General features: G+C 30.9%; 2 protein-coding genes across 2 annotated transcripts; one reads left to right on the top strand and one right to left on the bottom strand.

Annotated features, from left to right (window-relative positions):
• Positions 1-470: 470 nt before the first annotated feature.
• On the bottom strand, positions 471-2,709 carry LOC100374888 (uncharacterized). The gene is made up of 2 exons (XM_002738571.4): positions 2,042-2,709; positions 471-767 (listed from the first exon to the last, which is right to left on the bottom strand). Exons 1-2 carry the CDS (start codon positions 2,622-2,624, stop codon positions 580-582), a joined length of 771 nt encoding a protein of 256 aa, XP_002738617.1. The 5' UTR covers positions 2,625-2,709; the 3' UTR covers positions 471-579.
• Positions 2,710-4,320: 1,611 nt separating this feature from the next.
• Positions 4,321-22,421, top strand: LOC100374740 (uncharacterized). The gene is made up of 4 exons (XM_002738570.4): positions 4,321-4,944; positions 19,035-19,213; positions 20,080-20,184; positions 20,704-22,421. The coding sequence occupies exons 1-4, from the start codon at positions 4,709-4,711 to the stop codon at positions 20,910-20,912; spliced, it is 729 nt and encodes a 242-aa protein (XP_002738616.1). The 5' UTR covers positions 4,321-4,708; the 3' UTR covers positions 20,913-22,421.
• The last annotated feature ends 3,211 nt before the right edge of the window (positions 22,422-25,632 follow it).

Genomic DNA, 25,632 nt, shown 5'->3' with positions numbered 1-25,632 from the left:
GGGCGGCAGTGGTAGTGTCGCGTCCTGTTCAATTTGGGACTCACAGCGACGTATACAACGCGTGTAAAATACATTGTTTATTTACATGAAATTCGAACACGCGCTGCGCGATAGCCTGACAAGTTGGCGTAGGTGGCGCCCTGGACTGCTGGGGATCGCAGCAGTCCAGGGCGCCACCTACGCCAACTTGTCAGGCTAGCTGCGCGACGACCACTGCGATTTAACGAAATGGCAGTATATTTAGGTTGGTACACGCATCATGTCAAACGTACAGATCAACACTAATTTTCAACAAAATAATCGGAATGCTAACAGGAAAAAAATACCCTCAACTACATTCAAGTTGCTGATTATTATTATTATTATTATTGTTGTTATTATTATTATTATTATTCAATAAATTTCAAATAGTATATCTCTGCCTCGTATATACAGGTAGAAAGACAACATTTTCGAATAAAGATACATAATTTTTACAGTGTCGTCTGAGCTAGCGCATTTTTATTGACCAGTATTACATCTATAGAATGAACAAGGAGTGAACCTGTGTAATACGTGTAAAACTCAGTGTAAATAAAGTCATATTGTTTTAGGAGTTCTTTCATCGCCCAGGAGGCTGTTCCAAGGCTTTTCGTCGCCCCCCTTTTTGGAAGTTGACGCAGCGTCGCCATTGGCAGTGTAAAGAGGACAGACGATGGTTTCTTCTTCATTCTCAGTGAAGTTCACATTTACTACGCCTTTCTTGTCTTTTGACGTTACATGTTTGTCTGTAAAGTAAAAAAAAAAACATAACTGATGAGATTTTGGTAATTGTCACCATATTATTGGCATCCATGTGTAACGTGATTGTTACGTATTGAATGAGAAGACGGGGTATGGCAAGACAATGTGTGAGGCGAAGCCGAGTGCATTGTAATATTTAATAATCATTTATTTATTTACCCAATAATAATAACAATAAGAAACACTGAAAAAACAAAAAACAACCAAAAGTAAGCCATACAGAAAAACAAATGGTAAGAAAAATACACATATATATTGAGTAAAAAGGAAATCAGAAAATAGCTTACTGCTAGTCTAGTCTGATTTCCTATTTATCGCGTCTATACCTTTCTCCGAATTCAATACGACTTAGTGGGGTTCATTATAATTGCTGTTATGAATCACCGTCATCAGAATTAAACTTTTTGTTTAAATGAATTTACTTGCGATAACTCGTTTACATTATCGTGTGATAATACTGATAAAGCTATGACGTCATAAAACTCTTTCTGATAGTGGTAACTTTAGATAGACTTGCTCGAACTGTGTTTCGGTTTTACATTCTGTCAAACAAAATAAATATATATTAAAGTTGGCAGACATCTTGACAATATATTCATGCTTGGTTTCGCTGAATGGTAAATGTGACAAAGTCGTTTTTTCCCATCATCTTGTCTGGCCCAAATATTTGCCGATGACGTTTTTTCGTATGTTTGGAAAGAGTATGTTGAATAGAATGCGCATGCGCAAAGTACGTTTCGGTTTCACTATTGTGCAATGGGTGTTGTTAATGGTAACGAAATTGTTGCGTCACGGTGGCTATTTGTAACAGAAAAAATAGCGTTTTTTTCCAAAAGCTCTGCCGAAAATGTATATCGCGAACTCACTAGTGATGTCCGAGTAAAAAACGACTCGAGGAACACATTTCTACGAATATTTTCAATGAATATAAGCCATTTTTTTGCAATACTGTTTTTTATTACTGTTTTTGTTTTTGTTACTGTTTTACTGATATTTCGCCACAACCTAACAATGAATAATTCAATTATAATGTGCGTGGCAGTTGTTTTCCGCATACGTTAAATGAAGTAGTCCAAACCATAGTTTTTCTTAGGCGACCATTTTCTGTTTGCAAGAGTCTGGAAGGTTTGAACAACAAACATGGAGCTTGTATTTTGTAATTCTGATTTCTCTGTACTATACGATGCAAATTTTAAAAATTGTTTATCAATCTCGATCCAATATTGATAGATATCGGTCATCGAGAGAAAGATATTACCTTGTTCATTTTTTCTTTTTCCCGTCTTTATCTGCTTGATCGTACTTACAACGCACACGACGATGAGTACAACTGTTGTCGTAGCAACGACAGCAAACAGAGTCGCTGCAGCGCCGAGAAGCATCTCCACCGAAGACGCGCTTACACCAGTGCCGCCATCTTCATAGTCAGCGAGAAATGGTGCGTTTATCGAAGCAGTTTCGCCAAACTCGTTCAAACCAAAATGTTTTTCTGGTTCTGCCTGACCTTTTATAATGTATTCGGGCTGACAAGACTTCGTGCCTTCATCGAATACGTAACCTTGCTTTACGCATCCGCCGCATACTGTATCCTCGGTCTGCGAACATGGCGATAGTGTTGCCGCACCATCCGGACATACTGAGCAGGCTCGGCACATGGCCCCAGGATAAACAGATTGGTCGCTGCCGTCCTTGTTACGGTAAATCCCAGGTGGTATCTTATATACGAAATATCCGTCTTTGCAGCCTGATATCGGAACTCGAATGACGGACGACATCGTTAGATCTATTACGACCACAATCACAATCATGTACAAGTATAGCAAACTCAACCAAGGGGTCATTTTAAGCGCTTCGACTTCGACGTGGAAACAGGTCAATACCGGACGACGTAAAGCTTCAAATAAAGCAAGCTTGACTATCGTACAATAAAAGCTATAAATAGCATGATTGGAAAAAACCACCATGTCATCATTGCCTCAAAATACCGAGTTTTATATAGGTATACACTCACCATCACATTAACAAACCATGCATGCAATATCATACTATTTTAATATTTTCAACGAATGCAATTATTTAACGTCTAAATATATGAACCCTGCACGTGGTTCTGCATTTCCACACTTTTGGCTTGAGTGACTGCCATCAATGAGTAACGTTCTATGACGCACCACCGAGATTACAATTCAAGCACGTGACTACCAGGGGGAAATCCCACTTTCAGAGTGTGTGCATAATTACTGTGTGATCCTTTGTTCCCGGGTAGCAATGTGAAACAAATGTCAAACAAGGCCGATAGACACCAACAAGTCATAACAAGCATCATGATATAAGTTGCCATGGCATTTTGCTCGAAACGTTTTTGAATACCCAGAATACAAGTAATTTCCTAAGCATGGGTTCGGACTGTGCGTGAACAGATACTTGCATACTAGTATCCTGATACTCCTATCTCACTTGGGCACACCATGGAGGTAAAACATATCTGTTTACCTCCACGCTCTGATTATGTACGGCACCATACCATATGAACCCATTTATATAGTCAGCCCTAAAAAGGGTGTGGCGAATCATTTGAAATCGCTACGGTACATGCGCATGCGTAGTATGAACGGTGCTTTTTATAAAACGGGAATTCCCACTGTTTGCTGCAAGGTACACGGTTATACACCGCTATTAAAACAAAGATCATATCCAATCGCAAAGACGCAGATACCCCTTACCTCTTGTTTTTAATAATCAATCCAAGCAAATATGTATTCCCTAACGTCGCAATGGGATGGGAGTCGAAGTTACAGCATGACGACGAACAACACACCAAGAAAAGAGGGCGAACCTCCCCAACCGAAGCACTCAGTCCGTGATAAAGACACGTATTTTCACTGGGCGTGAATTCTACCATGTTTCAACGTGAAGTGAAAATGAAAATTGAAATTGAACATGACAATGGAATTTTATTTAACACCACACAGTCCTAGTAACTAAAGTAAATTTGATTTTGTTCATTTTCAAATGTACACAACTCGGAAATGTACTGATACTTCTATAAAGTGTAGGCAAGCACGATACACCTAAGTCAGTTGTGCTGGTCGGTAATCGCTATTCATAATCATAATTGTATAATATTTATATTTACATATATCCAAGTTGTGGCTGTGTATTGATTTATAAGCCGATGACAACGTCTTTGCCAGAACGTGATGGAAGCTGTTAATTAGACTTGACACGGAAGTGATCTCCATAATCTCATGATCTCAGAGATCAAACTCCTATAAATATGAAACATACTAGAGATATCGTTGATGTTAATAAAGAAAACCAACATTACCAGAACAAAAAAAAAAACAAAAAAAACAATTATATGACAGTTATGCAAGTATACGTGACAACAGCGAAAATGTTTCCAACTAGTGATGTTTTTATTTTTTCGTTTGACTTCGTAATTACAATATAAAAGCCATTCTATGTGAGGTTTGTGGTTATAAAGTGAAAGCAACTTCTAAATATGATCGGAATGTCTGCAGCGAAGTAAGTCGATGACTTTGTGTGGGCGTCAGGGTGTGTCACTATGTGACCTGGGTCGTTCGTCTTTTGATGTAAATCGGATGGACCGGTATCATCTGGATTAAACTGTGATTTAATTTTATCGACAAGCTTATAACAGTTTATTTATTAGCCGGCAATTGTCAATGAATCTGAGGGCGCGAAGTTGTGACCATATTCCTCGGGTCCAAAACTCATCTGGTGTTATACACGATTTAAATATACACCGAAAGCACATATAACAGGAGTTCGCGAATGTCACTAACTCCAATGTATCACTCCGTAACACAGTGTGAGCGCCAAGTAGGTTGATAAGGCGTACGTTGATCACTTGTGTCCCACTGTGTGCCGTGTATTAGTAACACTTACATATATATACGTGATGCTCGCATGCGTACATTCATGTCTACTCGCCGTCTGCGTTGTTATAGCTACCGAAACAGTAATTACTCTTGGCATCAGATTTCCAGAGAACCTGCAATGCGCAAATGGTGGTTATCGCAAGTATTCTGAATGCGGCTGTGGGACAGAGTACGCTGTAACAGAAAGAAGAAAAAATATTCCACTCTACGACATTGGGAACTACTTCTACTATTGGAATGAAAACTACAAAAAACGGTAAATTACTATATTACGTTAATTTAATTACGGGTGTTTGTGAAAGTGGAGACCCATTACATATGATTAATACAATTCCATAACTGCTAGTTACATATTACACATACAATACAGACACATAATTGTTTGTTACATATTACACGTACGATACAAACACACAACTGTTTGTTACATATTACACGTACAATACAGACACATAATTGTTTCTTACATATTACACGTACAATACAGACGCATAATTGTTTGTTACATATTACACGTACAATACAGACACATAATTGTTTGTTACATATTACACGTACAATACAGACACATAATTGTCTGTTACATATTACACGTACAATACAGACACATAATTGTTTCTTACATATTACACGTACAATACAGACGCATAATTGTTTGTTACATATTACACGTACAATACAAACACATAATTGTTTGTTACATATTACACGTACAATACAGACACATAATTGTTTGTTACATATTACACATACAATACAGACACATAATTGTTTTTTTACATATTACACGTACAATACAGACACATTATTGTTTGTTACATATTACACGTACAATACAGACACATAATTGTTAGTTACATATTACACGTACAATACAGACACATAATTGTTTGTTACATATTACACGTACAATATAGACACAATTGTTTTTTACATATTACACGTACAATACAGACACATAATTGTTTTTTACATATTACACGTACAATACAGACACATAATTGTTTGTTACATATTACACGTACAATACAGACACATAATTGTTTGTTACATATTACACGTCCAATACAGACACATAATTGTTTGTTACATATTACACGTACAGTACAGACACATAATTGTTTGTTACATATTACACGTACAATACAGACACATAATTGTTTGCTACATATTACACGTACAATACAGACGCATAATTGTTTGCTACATATTACACGTACAATACAGACACATAATTGTTTGCTACATATTACACGTACAATACAGACACATAATTGTTTGCTACATATTACACGTACAATACAGACACATAATTGTTTGTTACATATTACACGTACAATACAGACACATAATTGTTTCTTACATATTACACGTACAATACAGACACATAATTGTTTGTTACATATTACATATTACACATACAATACAGACACATAATTGTTTGTCACATATTACACGTACAATACAGACACATTATTGTTTCTTACATATTACACGTACAATACAGACACATTATTGTTTGTTACATATTACACGTACAATACAGACACATAATTGTTTGTTACATATCACATATTACACATACAATACAGACACATAATTGTTTGTTACATATTACACGTACAATACAGACACATTATTGTTTGTTACATATTACACGTACAATACAGACACATAATTGTTAGTTACATATTACACGTACAATACAGACACATAATTGTTTGTTACATATTACACGTACAATATAGACACAATTGTTTTTTACATATTATACACGTACAATACAGACACATAATTGTTTTTTACATATTACACGTACAATACAGACACATAATTGTTTGTTACATATTACATGTCCAATACAGACACATAATTGTTTGTTACATATTACACGTACAATACAGACACATAATTGTTTGTTACATATTACACGTACAATACAGACACATAATTGTTTGTTACATATTACACGTACAATACAGACACATAATTGTTTGTTACATATTACACGTACAATACAAACACATAATTGTTTGTTACATATTACGCGTACAATACAGACACAAAATTATTTGTTACATATTACACGCACAATACAGACACGTAATTACTTGTTACATATTACACATACAATACAAACACATAATTGCTAGTTACATTACACGTACAACACAGACACATAATTGTTTGTTAAATATTACACATACAATACAGACATATAATTGTTTGTTACATATTACACGTACAATACAAACACATAATTGTTTGTTACATATTACACGTACAGAACAGACACATAATTGTTTGTTACATATTACACGTACAATACAGACACATAATTGTTTGTTACATATAACACGTACAATACAGACACAATTGTTTGTTACATATTACACGTACAATACAGACACATAATTGTTTGTTACATATTACACATACAATACACACATAATTGTTTGCTACATATTACACGTACAATACAGACACATAATTGTTTGTTACATATTACACGTAAAATACAGACACATAATTGTTTCTTACATATTACACGTACAATACAGACACATAATTGTTTGTTACATATTACACATACAATACAGACACATAATTCTTTGTTACATATTACACGTACAATACAGACACATTATTGTTTGTTACATATTACACGTACAATGCAGACACATTATTGTTTGTTACATATTACACGTACAATACAGACACACAATTGTTTGTTACATATTACATATTACACATACAATACAGACACATAATTGTTTGTTACATATTACACGTACAATACAGACACATTATTGTTTGTTACATATTACACGTACAATACAGACACATAATTGTTAGTTACATATTACACGTACAATACAGACACATAATTGTTTGTTACATATTACACGTACAATATAGACACAATTGTTTTTTACATATTATACACGTACAATACAGACACATAATTGTTTTTTACATATTACACGTACAATACAGACACATAATTGTTTGTTACATATTACACGTCCAATACAGACACATAATTGTTTGTTACATATTACACGTACAATACAGACACATAATTGTTTGTTACATATTACACGTACAATACAGACACATAATTGTTTGTTACATATTACACGTACAATACAGACACATAATTGTTTGCTACATATTACACGTACAATACAAACACATAATTGTTTGTTACATATTACGCGTACAATACAGACACAAAATTATTTGTTACATATTACACGCACAATACAGACACGTAATTACTTGTTACATATTACACATACAATACAAACACATAATTGTTTGTTACATTACACGTACAACACAGACACATAATTGTTTGTTAAATATTACACATACAATACAGACATATAATTGTTTGTTACATATTACACGTACAATACAAACACATAATTGTTTGTTACATATTACACGTACAATACAGACACATAATTGTTTGTTACATATTACACGTACAATACAGACGCATAATTGTTTGTTACATATTACACGTACAATACAGACACAATTGTTTGTTACATATTACACGTACAATACAGACACATAATTGTTTGTTACATATTACACATACAATACACACATAATTGTTAGTTACATATTACCCGTACAATACAGACACATAATTGTGTGTTACATATTACACGCACAATACAGACACATAATTGTTTGTTACATATTACACGCACAATACAGACACGTAATTGTTAGTTACATATTACACGTACAACACAAATACATAATTGTTTGTTACATATTACACGTACAGCACAAATACATAATTGTTTGTTACATATTACACATACAATACAGACACATAATTGTTTGTTGCATATTACACATACAATACAGGCACATAATTGCTTGTTACATATTACACGTACAACACAAATACATAATTGTTTGTTACATATTACACATACAATACAGACACATAATTGTTTGTTACATATTACACATACAATACAGACACATAATTGTTAGTTACACATTACACGTACAATACAAACATATAATTACTTTTTACATATTACTCGTGCAGTACAAACACATAAATGTTTATTACATATTACACGTACAATTGAAATACATATTTTTGTTACATATTACATAATAATATGTTTTAGTTACTTATTAAAAATGCAATAGAAATACGTATTTGCTAGTCACGTAGTACACGTGCTGAAACAAATACTGATTACTAGTTACATAGTACACACGCTGAAACAAATACTGAAACATTACTAGTTACGTAGTACACGTAGTACACGTCCCGATACAGGTATTAATTACTTGTTACGTAGTACACGTGCTTATACAAATACTGGTTACTAGTTACATAATATACATGTTGATACAAATACTAATTACTAGTTACATAGTACACGTGCTGATACAAATACTGATTACTAGTTACATAATACACATGCTGATACAGGTACTAATTATTTGTTACATAGTACACATGCTGATACAAATACACGAATTATTGTTACATATTTTTATTATTATAAGTTCTTGTAACTTAATATAAATGCCAATACAATACACGATTGCTAGTTACATAGTTGCATACGAATACTAACTAGTTACAAAATACACGTGCTAATAAAAATGCTAACTATTTACATAGTACACACACTGAAACAAAAAAAGATTGTACGTACCAGTACAAATACATGTTTGTTAGTTACATACTGCAAATACAAATATGTATTGTCGTAATGTCGTATTTATATATTATATAATTATACATATTTATATATTACATATGCCAATACAAATACATAATTACTTCTTATATATTACATATGCCAATACAAATACATGATTACTTCTTATATATTACATATGTCAATACAAATACATGATTACTTCTTATATATTACATATGCTAATACAAATACATGATTACTTCTTATATATTACATATGCCAATACAAATACATGATTACTTCTTATATATTACATATACCAATACAGATACATGATTACTTCTTATATATTACATATGCCAATACAAATACATGATTACTTCTTATATATTACATATGCTAATACAAATACATTATTACTTCTTATATATTACATATACCAATACAAATACACAATTACTTCATATATATTACATATGCTAATACAAATACTCGATTACTTCTTATATATTACATATACCAATACAAATACATGATTACTTCTTATATATTACATATACCAATACAAATACATAATTACGTCTGATATATTACATATACCAATACAAACACATGATTACTTCTTATATATTACATATACCAATACAAATACATGATTACTTCTTATATATTACATATACAATACAATACAAATACATGATTACTTCATATATATATCATATGCCAAAACAAATACATGATTTCTTCATATATATTACATATGCCAATACAAATACATGATTACTTCTTATATATTACATATACCAATACAAATACACGATTACTTCTTATACATAACATATACCAATACAAATACACGATTACTTCTTATATATTACATATACCAATACAAATACACGATTACTTCTTATATATTACATATACCAATACAAATACACGATTACTTCTTATATATTACATATACCAATACAAATACATGATTACTTCTTATATATTACATATACTAATACAAATACATGATTTATTCATATATATTACATATGCCAATACAAATACACGGTTACTTCTTATATATTACATATACCAATACAAATACATGATTACTTCTTATATATTACATATACCAATACAAATATATGATTACTTCATATATATTACATATGCCAATACAAATACATATTTACTTCTTATATATTACATATACAAATACACGATTACTTCTTATATATTACATATACCAATACAAATACATGATTTCTTCATATATATTACATATGCCAATACAAATATATGATTACTTCATATATATTACATATGCCAATACAAATACATAATTACTTCTTATATATTACATATACAAATACACGATTACTTCTTATATATTACATATACCAATACAAATACATGATTTCTTCATATATATTACATATGCCATACAAATACATGATTTCTTCATATATATATTACATATACCAATACAAATATATGATTACTTCATATATATTACATATGCCAATACAAATACATAATTACTTCTTATATATTACATATACAAATACACGATTACTTCTTATATATTACATATACCAATACATATACATGATTTCTTCATATATATTACATATACCAATACAAATATATGATTACTTCATATATATTACATATGCCAATACAAATACATAATTACTTCTTATATATTACATATACAAATACAAATACACGATTACTTCTTATATATTACATATACCAATACAAATACATGATTTATTCATATATATTACATATGCCAATACAAATACACGGTTACTTCTTATATATTACATATACCAATACAAATACATGATTACTTCTTATATATTACATATACCAATACAAATATATGATTACTTCTTATATATTACATATACCAATACAAATACATGATTACTTCTTATATATTACATATACCAATACAAATACACGATTACTTCTTATATATTACATATACCTATACAAATACATGATTACTTCTTATATATTACATATGTCAATACAAATACATGATTACTTCTTATATATTACATATGCTAATACAAATACATGATTACTTCTTATATATTACATATGCCAATACAAATACATGATTACTTCTTATATATTACATATACCAATACAGATACATGATTACTTCTTATATATTACATATGCCAATACAAATACATGATTACTTCTTATATATTACATATGCTAATACAAATACATTATTACTTCTTATATATTACATATACCAATACAAATACACAATTACTTCATATATATTACATATGCTAATACAAATACTCGATTACTTCTTATATATTACATATACCAATACAAATACATGATTACTTCTTATATATTACATATACCAATACAAATACATAATTACGTCTGATATATTACATATACCAATACAAACACATGATTACTTCTTATATATTACATATACCAATACAAATACATGATTACTTCTTATATATTACATATACAATACAATACAAATACATGATTACTTCATATATATATCATATGCCAAAACAAATACATGATTACTTCTTATATATTACATAAACAAATACACGATTACTTCTTATATATTACAAATACCAATACAAATACATGATTTCTTCATATATATTACATATGCCAATACAAATACATGATTACTTCTTATATATTACATATACCAATACAAATACACGATTACTTCTTATACATAACATATACCAATACAAATACACGATTACTTCTTATATATTACATATACCAATACAAATACACGATTACTTCTTATATATTACATATACCAATACAAATACACGATTACTTCTTATATATTACATATACCAATACAAATACATGATTACTTCTTATATATTACATATACTAATACAAATACATGATTTATTCATATATATTACATATGCCAATACAAATACACGGTTACTTCTTATATATTACATATACCAATACAAATACATGATTACTTCTTATATATTACATATACCAATACAAATATATGATTACTTCATATATATTACATATGCCAATACAAATACATATTTACTTCTTATATATTACATATACAAATACACGATTACTTCTTATATATTACATATACCAATACAAATACATGATTTCTTCATATATATTACATATGCCAATACAAATATATGATTACTTCATATATATTACATATGCCAATACAAATACATAATTACTTCTTATATATTACATATACAAATACACGATTACTTCTTATATATTACATATACCAATACAAATACATGATTTCTTCATATATATTACATATGCCATACAAATACATGATTTCTTCATATATATATTACATATACCAATACAAATATATGATTACTTCATATATATTACATATGCCAATACAAATACATAATTACTTCTTATATATTACATATACAAATACACGATTACTTCTTATATATTACATATACCAATACATATACATGATTTCTTCATATATATTACATATACCAATACAAATATATGATTACTTCATATATATTACATATGCCAATACAAATACATAATTACTTCTTATATATTACATATACAAATACAAATACACGATTACTTCTTATATATTACATATACCAATACAAATACATGATTTATTCATATATATTACATATGCCAATACAAATACACGGTTACTTCTTATATATTACATATACCAATACAAATACATGATTACTTCTTATATATTACATATACCAATACAAATATATGATTACTTCTTATATATTACATATACCAATACAAATACATGATTACTTCTTATATATTACATATACCAATACAAATACACGATTACTTCTTATATATTACATATACCTATACAAATACATGATTACTTCTTATATATTACATATGTCAATACAAATACATGATTACTTCTTATATATTACATATGCTAATACAAATACATGATTACTTCTTATATATTACATATGCCAATACAAATACATGATTACTTCTTATATATTACATATACCAATACAGATACATGATTACTTCTTATATATTACATATGCCAATACAAATACATGATTACTTCTTATATATTACATATGCTAATACAAATACATTATTACTTCTTATATATTACATATACCAATACAAATACACAATTACTTCATATATATTACATATGCTAATACAAATACTCGATTACTTCTTATATATTACATATACCAATACAAATACATGATTACTTCTTATATATTACATATACCAATACAAATACATAATTACGTCTGATATATTACATATACCAATACAAACACATGATTACTTCTTATATATTACATATACCAATACAAATACATGATTACTTCTTATATATTACATATACAATACAATACAATACAAATACATGATTACTTCATATATATATCATATGCCAAAACAAATACATGATTACTTCTTATATATTACATATACAAATACACGATTACTTCTTATATATTACAAATACCAATACAAATACATGATTTCTTCATATATATTACATATGCCAATACAAATACATGATTACTTCTTATATATTACATATACCAATACAAATACACGATTACTTCTTATACATAACATATACCAATACAAATACACGATTACTTCTTATATATTACATATACCAATACAAATACACGATTACTTCTTATATATTACATATACCAATACAAATACACGATTACTTCTTATATATTACATATACCAATACAAATACATGATTACTTCTTATATATTACATATACTAATACAAATACATGATTTATTCATATATATTACATATGCCAATACAAATACACGGTTACTTCTTATATATTACATATACCAATACAAATACATGATTACTTCTTATATATTACATATACCAATACAAATATATGATTACTTCATATATATTACATATGCCAATACAAATACATATTTACTTCTTATATATTACATATACAAATACACGATTACTTCTTATATATTACATATACCAATACAAATACATGATTTCTTCATATATATTACATATGCCAATACAAATATATGATTACTTCATATATATTACATATGCCAATACAAATACATAATTACTTCTTATATATTACATATACAAATACACGATTACTTCTTATATATTACATATACCAATACAAATACATGATTTCTTCATATATATTACATATGCCATACAAATACATGATTTCTTCATATATATATTACATATACCAATACAAATATATGATTACTTCATATATATTACATATGCCAATACAAATACATAATTACTTCTTATATATTACATATACAAATACACGATTACTTCTTATATATTACATATACCAATACATATACATGATTTCTTCATATATATTACATATACCAATACAAATATATGATTACTTCATATATATTACATATGCCAATACAAATACATAATTACTTCTTATATATTACATATACAAATACAAATACACGATTACTTCTTATATATTACATATACTAATACAAATACATGATTTATTCATATATATTACATATGCCAATACAAATACACGGTTACTTCTTATATATTACATATACCAATACAAATACATGATTACTTCTTATATATTACATATACCAATACAAATATATGATTACTTCTTATATATTACATATACCAATACAAATACATGATTACTTCTTATATATTACATATACCAATACAAATACACGATTACTTCTTATATATTACATATACCTATACAAATACACGATTACTTCGTATATATTACATATACCAATACAAATACATGATTACTTCTGATATATTACATATACCAATACAAATATATAATTACTTCATATATATTACATATACCAATACAAATACACGATTACTTCTTATATGTTACATATACCAATACAAATACACGATTACTTCTTATATATTACATATACCTATACAAATACACGATTACTTCGTATATATTACATATACCAATACAAATACATGATTACTTCTGATATATTACATATACCAATACAAATACATAATTACTTCTTATATATTACATATACAAATACACGATTACTTCTTATATATTACATATACCAATACAAATACATGATTACTTCTTATATATTACATATGCCAATGCAAATACATGATTACTTCCTATATATTACATATGATTTATTTCACCAATAATAATAACAATTCTAGTAATCTTATAATAATAATAATAATAATAATAATAATAATAATAATAATAATAATAATAATAATTATATATATTATTATATATATACATATATATATATACATATACACATATACATATATACACACACATATACATATATATATATACACATACACACACACACACACACATATATATATACGCATACACACGTGCACACACATACATATATACACATACAAACAAAAAACAAAATCTCCAGAAATAAATAAGTAAAATAATAATAATAAAAAAAAAATGAGAGAAAAAAATATAGAAAAAAAATGGAGCTGTTAATGCGCTACTCTGCACATCATATTATTAGTGGAACAATCGTGGGCAAGTACAAATAAAGTTTAGCTGCAAATAATATTTGTATCATACATATGATAAAGCTAGTATTTAAATATTAAAGTACGGTGTTCAGTATATGTTGTTTTAGGGAACTTTTGAAAGTTATTCTATTAGTAATTTGTTTGATTGGCTCAGGTAGAGAATTCCAATGTTTTACGGCTGTATATTTTAAAGTATGTTGGGAAAGTGAAAGATTCATCCTGGGGACATAGTAGTTATTACCTGACGCAAGTCGTGTTGGATATAAATGAGGTAGAGGGGAGAGATAGTCATTGATAGTATGGGCATAGCGGTTGCTTTTCAGATCATAAATGAACAGACATATCTTAAATTTACACAACTTGTGAATATCAAGTATGCCCAGTTTTTTAAATAGAGGGGCAGTATGTGCATTGTAAACAGCAAATGAGATAAGCCGTACAACTTTCTTTTGCAAAAGAAGGATAGGCTCTAATAGTGTATGATAGGCGTTTCCCCATACTTCTAAACAATAACTAATATGCGGGAGAATCAGGGAATTGTATAACAAAAGTAAAACTGATTTGGGCACATAATGTCTGATCTGGGAGATAATACCAACTTTGGGGGCAATTATTTTTTTTACTTTTTCAATGTGAGGTTTGCAGTTGAGGTGCTGGTCAATGGACACGCCAAGATAATTGATTGAACAAACGCCCTCTATCTCAAACCCATTTATATCCAAGCTGCCCTCAATGCCCAGGTGTTTATGAGGCGTTTTAATAGTCATGCATTTGGGTTTTTCTACATTGACTGTAAGTTTGTTGGCACTGCACCATTCACAGACTCTTTGAAAATCGTTGTTAGTATGTGCAAGTTTGATTGTGTTACTTTTAATATACTGAAAGAGGTTAGTATCGTCTGCAAATAGGCGAAAGTCAAAAGCATTAGTTGAGTTATTGATATCATTTATGTAAATTAGGAATAAAAGTGGGCCAAGAATCGATCCTTGTGGAACACCACACTTTATTGGTTTATATGTAGATGTAATATTGTTAATTTTCACTGATTGATAACGGACAGAAAGGTAGTTTTTAAACCAGAGTAGCGGGAGCCCTCTGATCCCATAATATTGTAATTTGTGGAACAGAATATTGTGATCTATAGTATCAAAGGCTTTTTTCAGGTCGATAAAAATTCCAAAAGTAATATAACCTTTGTCCAGTTTCTCGGCTATGTCTGAGATCAGGTCGGCTAGGGCAAGTGTTGCGCTGTGTTTTTTACGAAAACCAAATTGTGTTTTGATAAGTATACTTTTTTTCTCTATGAAATTAATCAGCTGTTTATTAACAATTGATTCAACAATTTTACTAAATGTAGGCAGGATAGATATGGGTCTGTAATTATTGGTATCTGTAGTAGGTCCTTTTTTATAAATTGGGGTAATTTTAGCAGTTTTGAGAGAGTCTGGAAAAATGCCTTGGCTCAGTGAACAATTGATAATATGTGCGAGAGGATGAGAGATTAGGTGCGCGGCGTCTCTTGCTAGTTTTGGGTGAATGCTGTCATGTCCAACAGATTTTTTCGGGTCAAGGGAAATAATTTCTTTTAAAACGTCGATGTCGCTTACAGGATGAAAGAAGAAAGAGTTTAGAAAATTGCCAGTGAGGTAATCAATGAAATCACCAGAGCTAGTAATTTGAGCGGCAAGATTTGGACCGATATTAACAAAGTGGTCATTGAACTCATCTGCAATATCTGAACTAGTGGTCAGTATTTTGCCAGAATTGCCTGAAATTAATTTCTGTGGAACGGTTGAACGATTAGACTTATTAAGGACTTCGTTGACCACTTGCCATGTTTTGTTGCTATTGCCACGGGATGCTGAAAATTTGTTTGAATAATACCGTTTCTTGGCCAATTTTAGTAATTTAGTTAACAAGTTTCTGTAGGTTTTATATTTTTTTAACAATTTAATATCAGTTGGTTTGTTTTTCAATTTGCCAAATAATTTATGTTTGGTTTTGACCGATTTAAGGAGACCTTGGGATAGCCAGGTTTTTCGAAGAGATTTAGATTTAACGTGAATGGTTTTAATTGGAAGATGTTTAGATGAAATACCGTAGTAAATATTATAAAATAATGTGTACGCGACATTAGGATCGGTACAATTATAAACTGACTGCCAAGATGCATCACTTAAGTCGGTCAAAAACCGGTCTTTATTATAGTAGGAAAAGTCGTATTTTTGAACATGATTATCTGTCTGAAACACGTGATTAAGACGTTCAATGACACCAAATATGGGGTAGTGGTCAGTAATATCGGTTTGAATAGTACCGCAATCGAAGAAATAATTTGTAATGTTAGTAAGGAGGTGATCGATGATCGTGCTTGTGTTGTCAGTGACGCGTGTTGGGATGTTAATTACCTGGGTAAAATTGTAAGTACTTGTTAATGTTAGATATTGGGAGGCAGATGGTGAATCTGAAGAGGTGTCAATGTTCACATCGCCAAGGATAATGCATTCATTACCACTAGCAGACAGCTGATCTAGACATGCTTCTAAACTGTTGAGGAATTCTGAATAGGGAGTATTGGGTTTTCTGTAATTAACACCTATGATAACTGTTTTGTTGTTAATGGTAGTTTCCACAAAGACCGATTCACAGTGCATAATATTAATGTCAATAGGGGTGAAAGACAAAGAGCTATGAATGTACAGTGCCAATACAAATACATGATTACTTCTTATATATTACATATGCCAATGCAAATACATGATTACTTCTTATATATTACATATGACAATACAAATACACGATTACTTCTTATATGTTACATATACCAATACAAATACAAATACACGATTACTTCTTATATGTTACATATACCAATACAAATACACGAGTGTATTTGTGTTACATATAACACTTGCATTTACGAGTAATATCAACAAACCGAGAACAGACAGTTTTTCTTTGAACAATTTTAGTAATTGGAGACATTAGCAGTTATCAATGAGGTATCGACCCAACGACTCTCCCGCTTCAACTATTTTTCAGGTTCTACTACTGCAGGAGTTGCAGTTTTTGTGATGACGGCATCCCAACGATAGCGCCGTGCTGGGAAAATCAAGATACAATATGTGGAGAATATTGTGAAGATGTCGATAAATATTATGATATAGGAACCAAGTCCTGTCAACTTAAATCATTGCTAAAACCTCAGAGAGGGAGTGCGGGTAAGAGAAATAGGCACGGGCCATGTCACGTGATTGGTGTTTGGTGTTTTAGGATAAAAAAAAAATATTTGCTTTAGTTTGGGGGTACCTCAAAAAGTATCCATCCTACAAAAACAATTTTATTTTTAATGAAATCAAAAAAAATCTTGTAGTTCGTTTTTTTATATCCAATCATGGACAAAAATAACAGAAAATGAAATAAAACAAAAAACGAGAAAATAGTTTGGTCCGAGTGTAAATATGTGCGTCAAATGAGGTCAATATCAGGGCATAGACCTAGAGCATGCGCAGAACTCAGAAAAGTAGTGTGCGCATGCGTATATTCCCCTTCATTATTTCCCATTGAACGGCTGAAGGTTTGGTGGCTGTTTTTTTTTTTTTTTGGCGTGAGTTGGTAAGACTCAATATTTATCAATTAAGTTTTAGGGGGCGACTAAATGAATTAAGTTTTTTTTATCCTACATTGAACTTTTGATGTTGCCCTTTAGTATCATTCAATAAAATAAATTAAACGAGTTAGGAGTTACCCTAAAATTTGGAGCGGCTTATTTTGAAAGGATTGTAAATTGTTAAACAACTTGAATGTGAGATAGGAAAATAATGTTTTTCGCTTAAAATTTTGGAAATTAACCGCCAAAGTTTCCAAATGGCCAACCCCTATTTTGTATGTACTTGCCAATTCGAATATGATTTCAACTTTAACACTAACTAATATCGGATTAATATGAAAATGTCGAATTACTTTTTTCAATGAAAAAAAATTATGTACGTTGAGTTTTCTTCGAGTTGGTCTGTTGTTGGGTCCGTTTAAAATACATTTTAAATAATCAACAATTTATGTACTCTAAATAAACTTCTATTTACAGTGTTTGCGAGTCTTAGTGAGACCACCGAATCGCCTAAAGTAGAAAATAAAGTGCACTTCAAAGACGAAGTCACCAACGTGACACCCGAGTACGGCGCTTTCACGGGTGAGAATTTCACTTTTGCCGAAATGTACAAATGAGAAGGGAATATTGTGAACCAATGACCAGAACATACATTAGGGTCTATGTAGCAACGCTTATCAGTGTCTGTGGGCGAGGGTGCAACTCACGTGACCCTAAAGTTGCCATGCCAGCTTCAGAGCAGCCGGAGGGCGGGGTACTCACCTGGATTTTGGGTGGGAGTGCTCCGCAGGCAGTTGAAAACTGGGCCCAAAACGATCGACGTTGAGGGCGCTTTTGGCTCAAATAAAAACTGCCGTTTTCGCCAAACTGGTTCCCAGATTTTGTTAAAATGGTCACAAATCTTAAAATTATGGGTCAAAAGGTTCCTGAAAATGGGTGTCAAAACAGAGATGCGTACTTCAACCATGGGAGTACCCCCCCCCCCGCCGTATGTTACTAACGCACTAACATTTACGCGCTGATTTGTATAATTGCTATGATAGGAGAAATGAGATTTTTGTCTAAGATATTGTGTAATTTGTTTGTTTTTTTGTATTTCAGCTTTGAGTACCGCCGATGATACCGCACGTAGTCAACGTTACCATGGTAACGAGTCGATAGCCATGATGACGGTGACCGCAGTTCTGTTTGCCGTGATGATTATATTGGCTGTCATCACCCTCAGTATAGCGTGCAGACGTCTGCGACGTAACACAAAACAACTCAATAAGCCCGAACGCGAGGCTGAAAACATTGAAATGATGCCCTGAAGGATTAATCACAGGGAGCCCAGGAACTATAATCAACTGTAGTACGCAGTCTCTATGAGCGGGGGGGGGGGTATCGGCTGGCATCTAGTGTAAGAAATAAACAAGGGATGAAGGCTCCAGTCAGCTCACATTTTTTAAACTCGAAAAAACAGACGAAAAGAATGAAAAATAAAATCTATAAAAAATACCAGCTTGAAGAATATTAGTTGCTCCTTCAAATTTCGCCAAAGCATTGCCTACATTTTACCTATATCTGCAGAATAAATCAAGAAAACTACACAAATTGACTCCATTTAGGAATTCCTAACGGTTCGTCCGAACGCACGGCACAGTTGGAGGCGTGGCCTGTTCAGCATTTGTCAACAACTAATCACAAGACTGATTACGAACCAGTTGAGCAAGGCTAACCGAGTCGTGACCTCGATGTGGTTCGTAACCAGTCTCAGTAATGGTAATTTTGTGGTATCTGCCCATTTTAATTTGTGCACTTAATCTTTGTTTGGTCATTAAAACATGTGCACTTAAAGCGCGGTAGTCGTCGCGCTGCGCATGTTCGACATTTGTGTTGATAAACATTGATTTTCCCACAATCCAATGCGCTTTTCAAATGGAAATCACAAGTATGAGGTTTGACCTGTGCGCGACTTGCACTGATTACCGTCGGTGACACCTTCGATACCTTCCAATCACATGAAAATTATATATTTAAAGCTTGGAAACGTGTCAGTTCGTACTCGTTGATCTGCGCAACAGTCAAGGTCGCCATCTTTGTTTATATTATATTTTTATTAGACGCATAAAATCCTTAGGAAAGGATAAAAAGGGTCTTACAGAAAGAAATTAAAAAAAACAAAAAAAAACTACAATCTAAAAAAGAAAACAAAAAATAAAAACATTTCTAAAAAAAAAAAAAAAAAACAAGTCAAAAACAAAAAAATACAATTTGCAGCCAATGGTGAATACAGAATATAGAATGAACACAGAATGTGGCCTAATACACTGATAGTTGTTGCTGTTTTGTTCCATAGCTGTTTTTTAAGAAGACAGCTAAGGCTGGTGCTAGAGTATGGTTTGCCATAATCAAAATGAATTTATTCTGACTATTTTCTTTATCAAAATTTGGAATTTTATTTTGTGCAGTCAGGAATAATTTGTCCCTATGGTGACTGTAAGCTGGACATTTCATTACAAAATGTTGCTCATCCTCAACTATATTTTGGCTGCACATATCACATGTTCTTTTATCCAGCCGCACATTATTATGTCTGCCTTTCTCAATTTTAAGGTCATGGTTGCTTGTCCTGAATTTTGCAATTAACCTTCTAAGACCATGGTTCTGCATATTAATTAGGTAATTTTCAATTTTTAAATCTTGTTTGAAAAGTCTGTATGTTCTTAGTTTGTTTTTAGCCAAGGTTAGTTTTCTATTATCATTATGCATGTCTAAGATCCATTGGTTCTCAAATGATTTGTTTATTTTTTTATGAATAAAGTCTAAATTTTTCTTAATTATTTTTTCACTTGAGTTTACAATGGTGACAACATCTAAATCTTGCATGAGGGTTTCTACACTTGTAAACCATTTACTTTTTACATTCTTGTTTACTAAGTAGGCTTCTCTTAGTAATGTGTTATCAGAGTTTGTTACCCGGTTGAAATATTTAAGTTGTTGTTTCTTGATAAAACAGTCAATGGGGTACCTTCCTAGCTCACCATAAACAGCCATTTATCTCGCACATGTGACGACTACCGCGTTTTAATCTTAGTTTGGTCATTAAAGCAGGGGCAGTCGTCACCTGTGCATGCGGAAGACGGCCATGGAGTGTCACTGTTTACAAACAAGTTTTTACCCATGAACCTCTGCGTTTTATTATTATTATTATTATTATTATTATTATTATTATTATTTTAACCTTTAACATTACTTTAAATAATCCTTTGGTCCACTCTTGGTACATCTATGTCTTGGCGGCTTACAAGTACCCGAGTTACGCGTGCCTGTTGTTGAATTGTGTAAGAAATTATTGAAACGGCGAACACATACCAACAAGCACTGCCCTCTACCGAAGGTTTTTTTAATTCCAAAACTCCACCTTTATCTGGTACTTAAATCTGAGATTATTATGTTATTGAATGTCGTTTAATATATGACTACTAATAAAAAGATAAAACAGTTAACATTGTGTACATTGTGGGTGGGGTGGCGGTTGTTGATAACATGCACAGCACAAAAGTAGTGTTTATCACTGCCATTTTATTACCCAAGACAAATTTAAATTTAACCGTCGATCTTTATGGTAACCTGCAGCGTTCAAGTTAAAATGATGTAACTTTTTATATATACATTATATTTTTATAACTAAAAGTTGAATGGTGTCGTTCCATTCTTTCTTGCGGTGACAGTAATGTTTGCACCCCCTCCCGCATCAGAAGAAATCCCGATACTGTTCCACCTGTCAAATAACATGATATTGCAAAATAGATAAAATTCGATCATTTTTATTATCATGATGAGTAGGCTTCCAAAAAGATCTGGATGCTATAATCCAGGATCGATAAGTATATCAAGATTTGATATTATTTCGAAATGTTATACATTTATACCAACAATTATGGAGTTTATACATGTACTGCGTCATTCTGTGTTATACATTATATATTATGTGAATAAACATTCTGGTATGTTCTGTCTTGTAATCTCGTTGTTCGGGTCAGTATAATAAATCCGTGTTGTGAATCTGCTCCGTATTTTGTAATCGAAACCTTTATACATTGTGACTACGTGAAGTGTGGATAATTTCCTTATTTTCGTACTATGCAACTGGTGATACAATGCACCACACCTAGTATGTCAACATAATTACATATTTGGATTTGATTTGAACCCGGAAACTTCGGACATCGCGTGATCTCGATGCCAGTTATCGTGATCAGTAAATAGATATTAAAGTATCACTGTACATTTGGGCCGTGTGGGGGGGGGGGTGTTTCCATGCAGAAAACTGAACATTAATAATGAGAAGATTAATGAGACCAGTTATACTATTATTTAATGATAATCGATCTACTTTATATCAGCTGTCAGGTGATTAGGCACGTGGTGGGCATCATTGTGCCATATTTCCACTATTATAATAGATAGATACATTGTACAATGACTGTGCACATTATTTGATTCACTTAGTTTTGAGATGAATTCACATTTCCAGTGTGATGCTGGCGTGTTTATTCCTCGTCTGTCGCTAGAAAACAACATTGTGATGGGTAATGGTAAATAAGGACAGTCACGTCGAACAGATGTTTGGGAAACAATAGGGGTAGTGCCACTACTACTAAAAACCCAGGTTCTAAAACAATGTGTCCTAGAACACTACTAAACATTCTAATTTGGTAAAAACAAACTGGACGAAAGTCCCCTTAGCAAATAAAAGCACCTGGAATTGCACGAAATGAAAACAGCGAAACATCCATTGCTCTAATAAAACTATAAAAATGTAATGAAATAAAAATAAAGAAGAGACAAATTTGGCACTGTTTGATGCTTGAAAAAAAAAACAAGCGAAAAGAGCAACTCATTGAACTGAAATAACAAACTGCAAAACACAAAAGGTTGTGATTGAACTGCTGACAATTGCAAACGGATGGGTGTGATGGGGAGATGTTGAAATTTACTACTAGTTACGTTTATATCCCGGCCGACATATGTTTCCGGGCTTTTGTTTGAACGTACTAGTAATTTACTACAGTCACGTGGTTAACAACAGTATTTGCCACCAGTCACAGTCGCAAATGGAAAGTCATTCTGACTGTACATTATACAGGCGAATTCCCTTTAATGTTTAAGCCAGCCGGTTAATAAAGTGAATGATTTATTGCCACGATATTTATTTATTTATTTATTTATTTATTTATTTATTTATTTATTTATTTATTTATTTATTTATTTATTTATTTATTTATTTATTTATTCATTCATTCATTCATTCATTCATTCATTCATTCATTCATTCATTCATTTATTCATTTATTCGTTTATTTATTTATTTATTTATTCATTTATTTAGTTATTTAGTTTTGATAAACGCGAATGTGGCAATAGTTAAACTATTACAAAATAATATAATATTAATAAAAACATACAAAATAACAAACAAATGAATTGACCGCTATTATGGGATATAGTTTTGAGATGGGTTCAAGTTTCCAGTGTGGTGCTGGCGTGTACAGTTGTTCGACTTTCGTTCGAATGTAAGCTTGTATTTGCCACCAGTCACAGTCGAAAATTGACAAGTCATTCTGACTATACATTATACAGTTGGTTGCCGACACACACAAACAAAAACACGGGCGAATATTCCCCTTAAGCCAGCCGGTTAATAAGGTAAATGATTTATTGCCATGATAAGACGGGTTACGCCTTTTCTGTTTACATATTTCAGGAGAAAACTTTTTGTATAAGCCACGTATATAGAGAACAGGAATATTTGCAGGCCATTTTCGTCAAATTTATTTATTTATTTATTTATTTATTTATTTATTTATTTATTTATTTATTTATTTATTTATTTATTTATTTATTTATTTATTTATTTATTTATTTATTTATTCATTCATTCATTGATTGATTGATTGATTGATTGATTCATTGATTGATTGATTGATTGATTCATTCATTCATTCATTCATTCATTCATTCATTCATTCATTCATTTATTTATTT

The sequence above is a fragment of the Saccoglossus kowalevskii genome, chromosome 1 (assembly GCF_978046115.1).
Source record: "Saccoglossus kowalevskii chromosome 1, keSacKowa6.1, whole genome shotgun sequence".
Classification (NCBI taxonomy): domain Eukaryota; kingdom Metazoa; phylum Hemichordata; class Enteropneusta; family Harrimaniidae; genus Saccoglossus; species Saccoglossus kowalevskii.
Note: the sequence above shows the minus strand (reverse complement) of the source record. Positions and strands in the feature narration are given on the sequence as shown.

Excerpts from the sequence above, each read along its gene's own strand:
- LOC100374888 (XM_002738571.4), bottom strand. The coding sequence starts at position 2,624 with ATGACCCCTTGGTTGAGTTTGCTATACTTGTACATGATTGTGATTGTG. Across the intron at positions 768-2,041 it reads AAAAAGAAAAAATGAACAAG|ACAAACATGTAACGTCAAAA; the intron begins GTAATATCTTTC and ends TTTACTTTACAG.
- LOC100374740 (XM_002738570.4), top strand. The coding sequence starts at position 4,709 with ATGCTCGCATGCGTACATTCATGTCTACTCGCCGTCTGCGTTGTTATA. Across the intron at positions 19,214-20,079 it reads ACCTCAGAGAGGGAGTGCGG|TGTTTGCGAGTCTTAGTGAG; the intron begins GTAAGAGAAATA and ends TTCTATTTACAG. Across the intron at positions 20,185-20,703 it reads CGAGTACGGCGCTTTCACGG|CTTTGAGTACCGCCGATGAT; the intron begins GTGAGAATTTCA and ends TTTGTATTTCAG.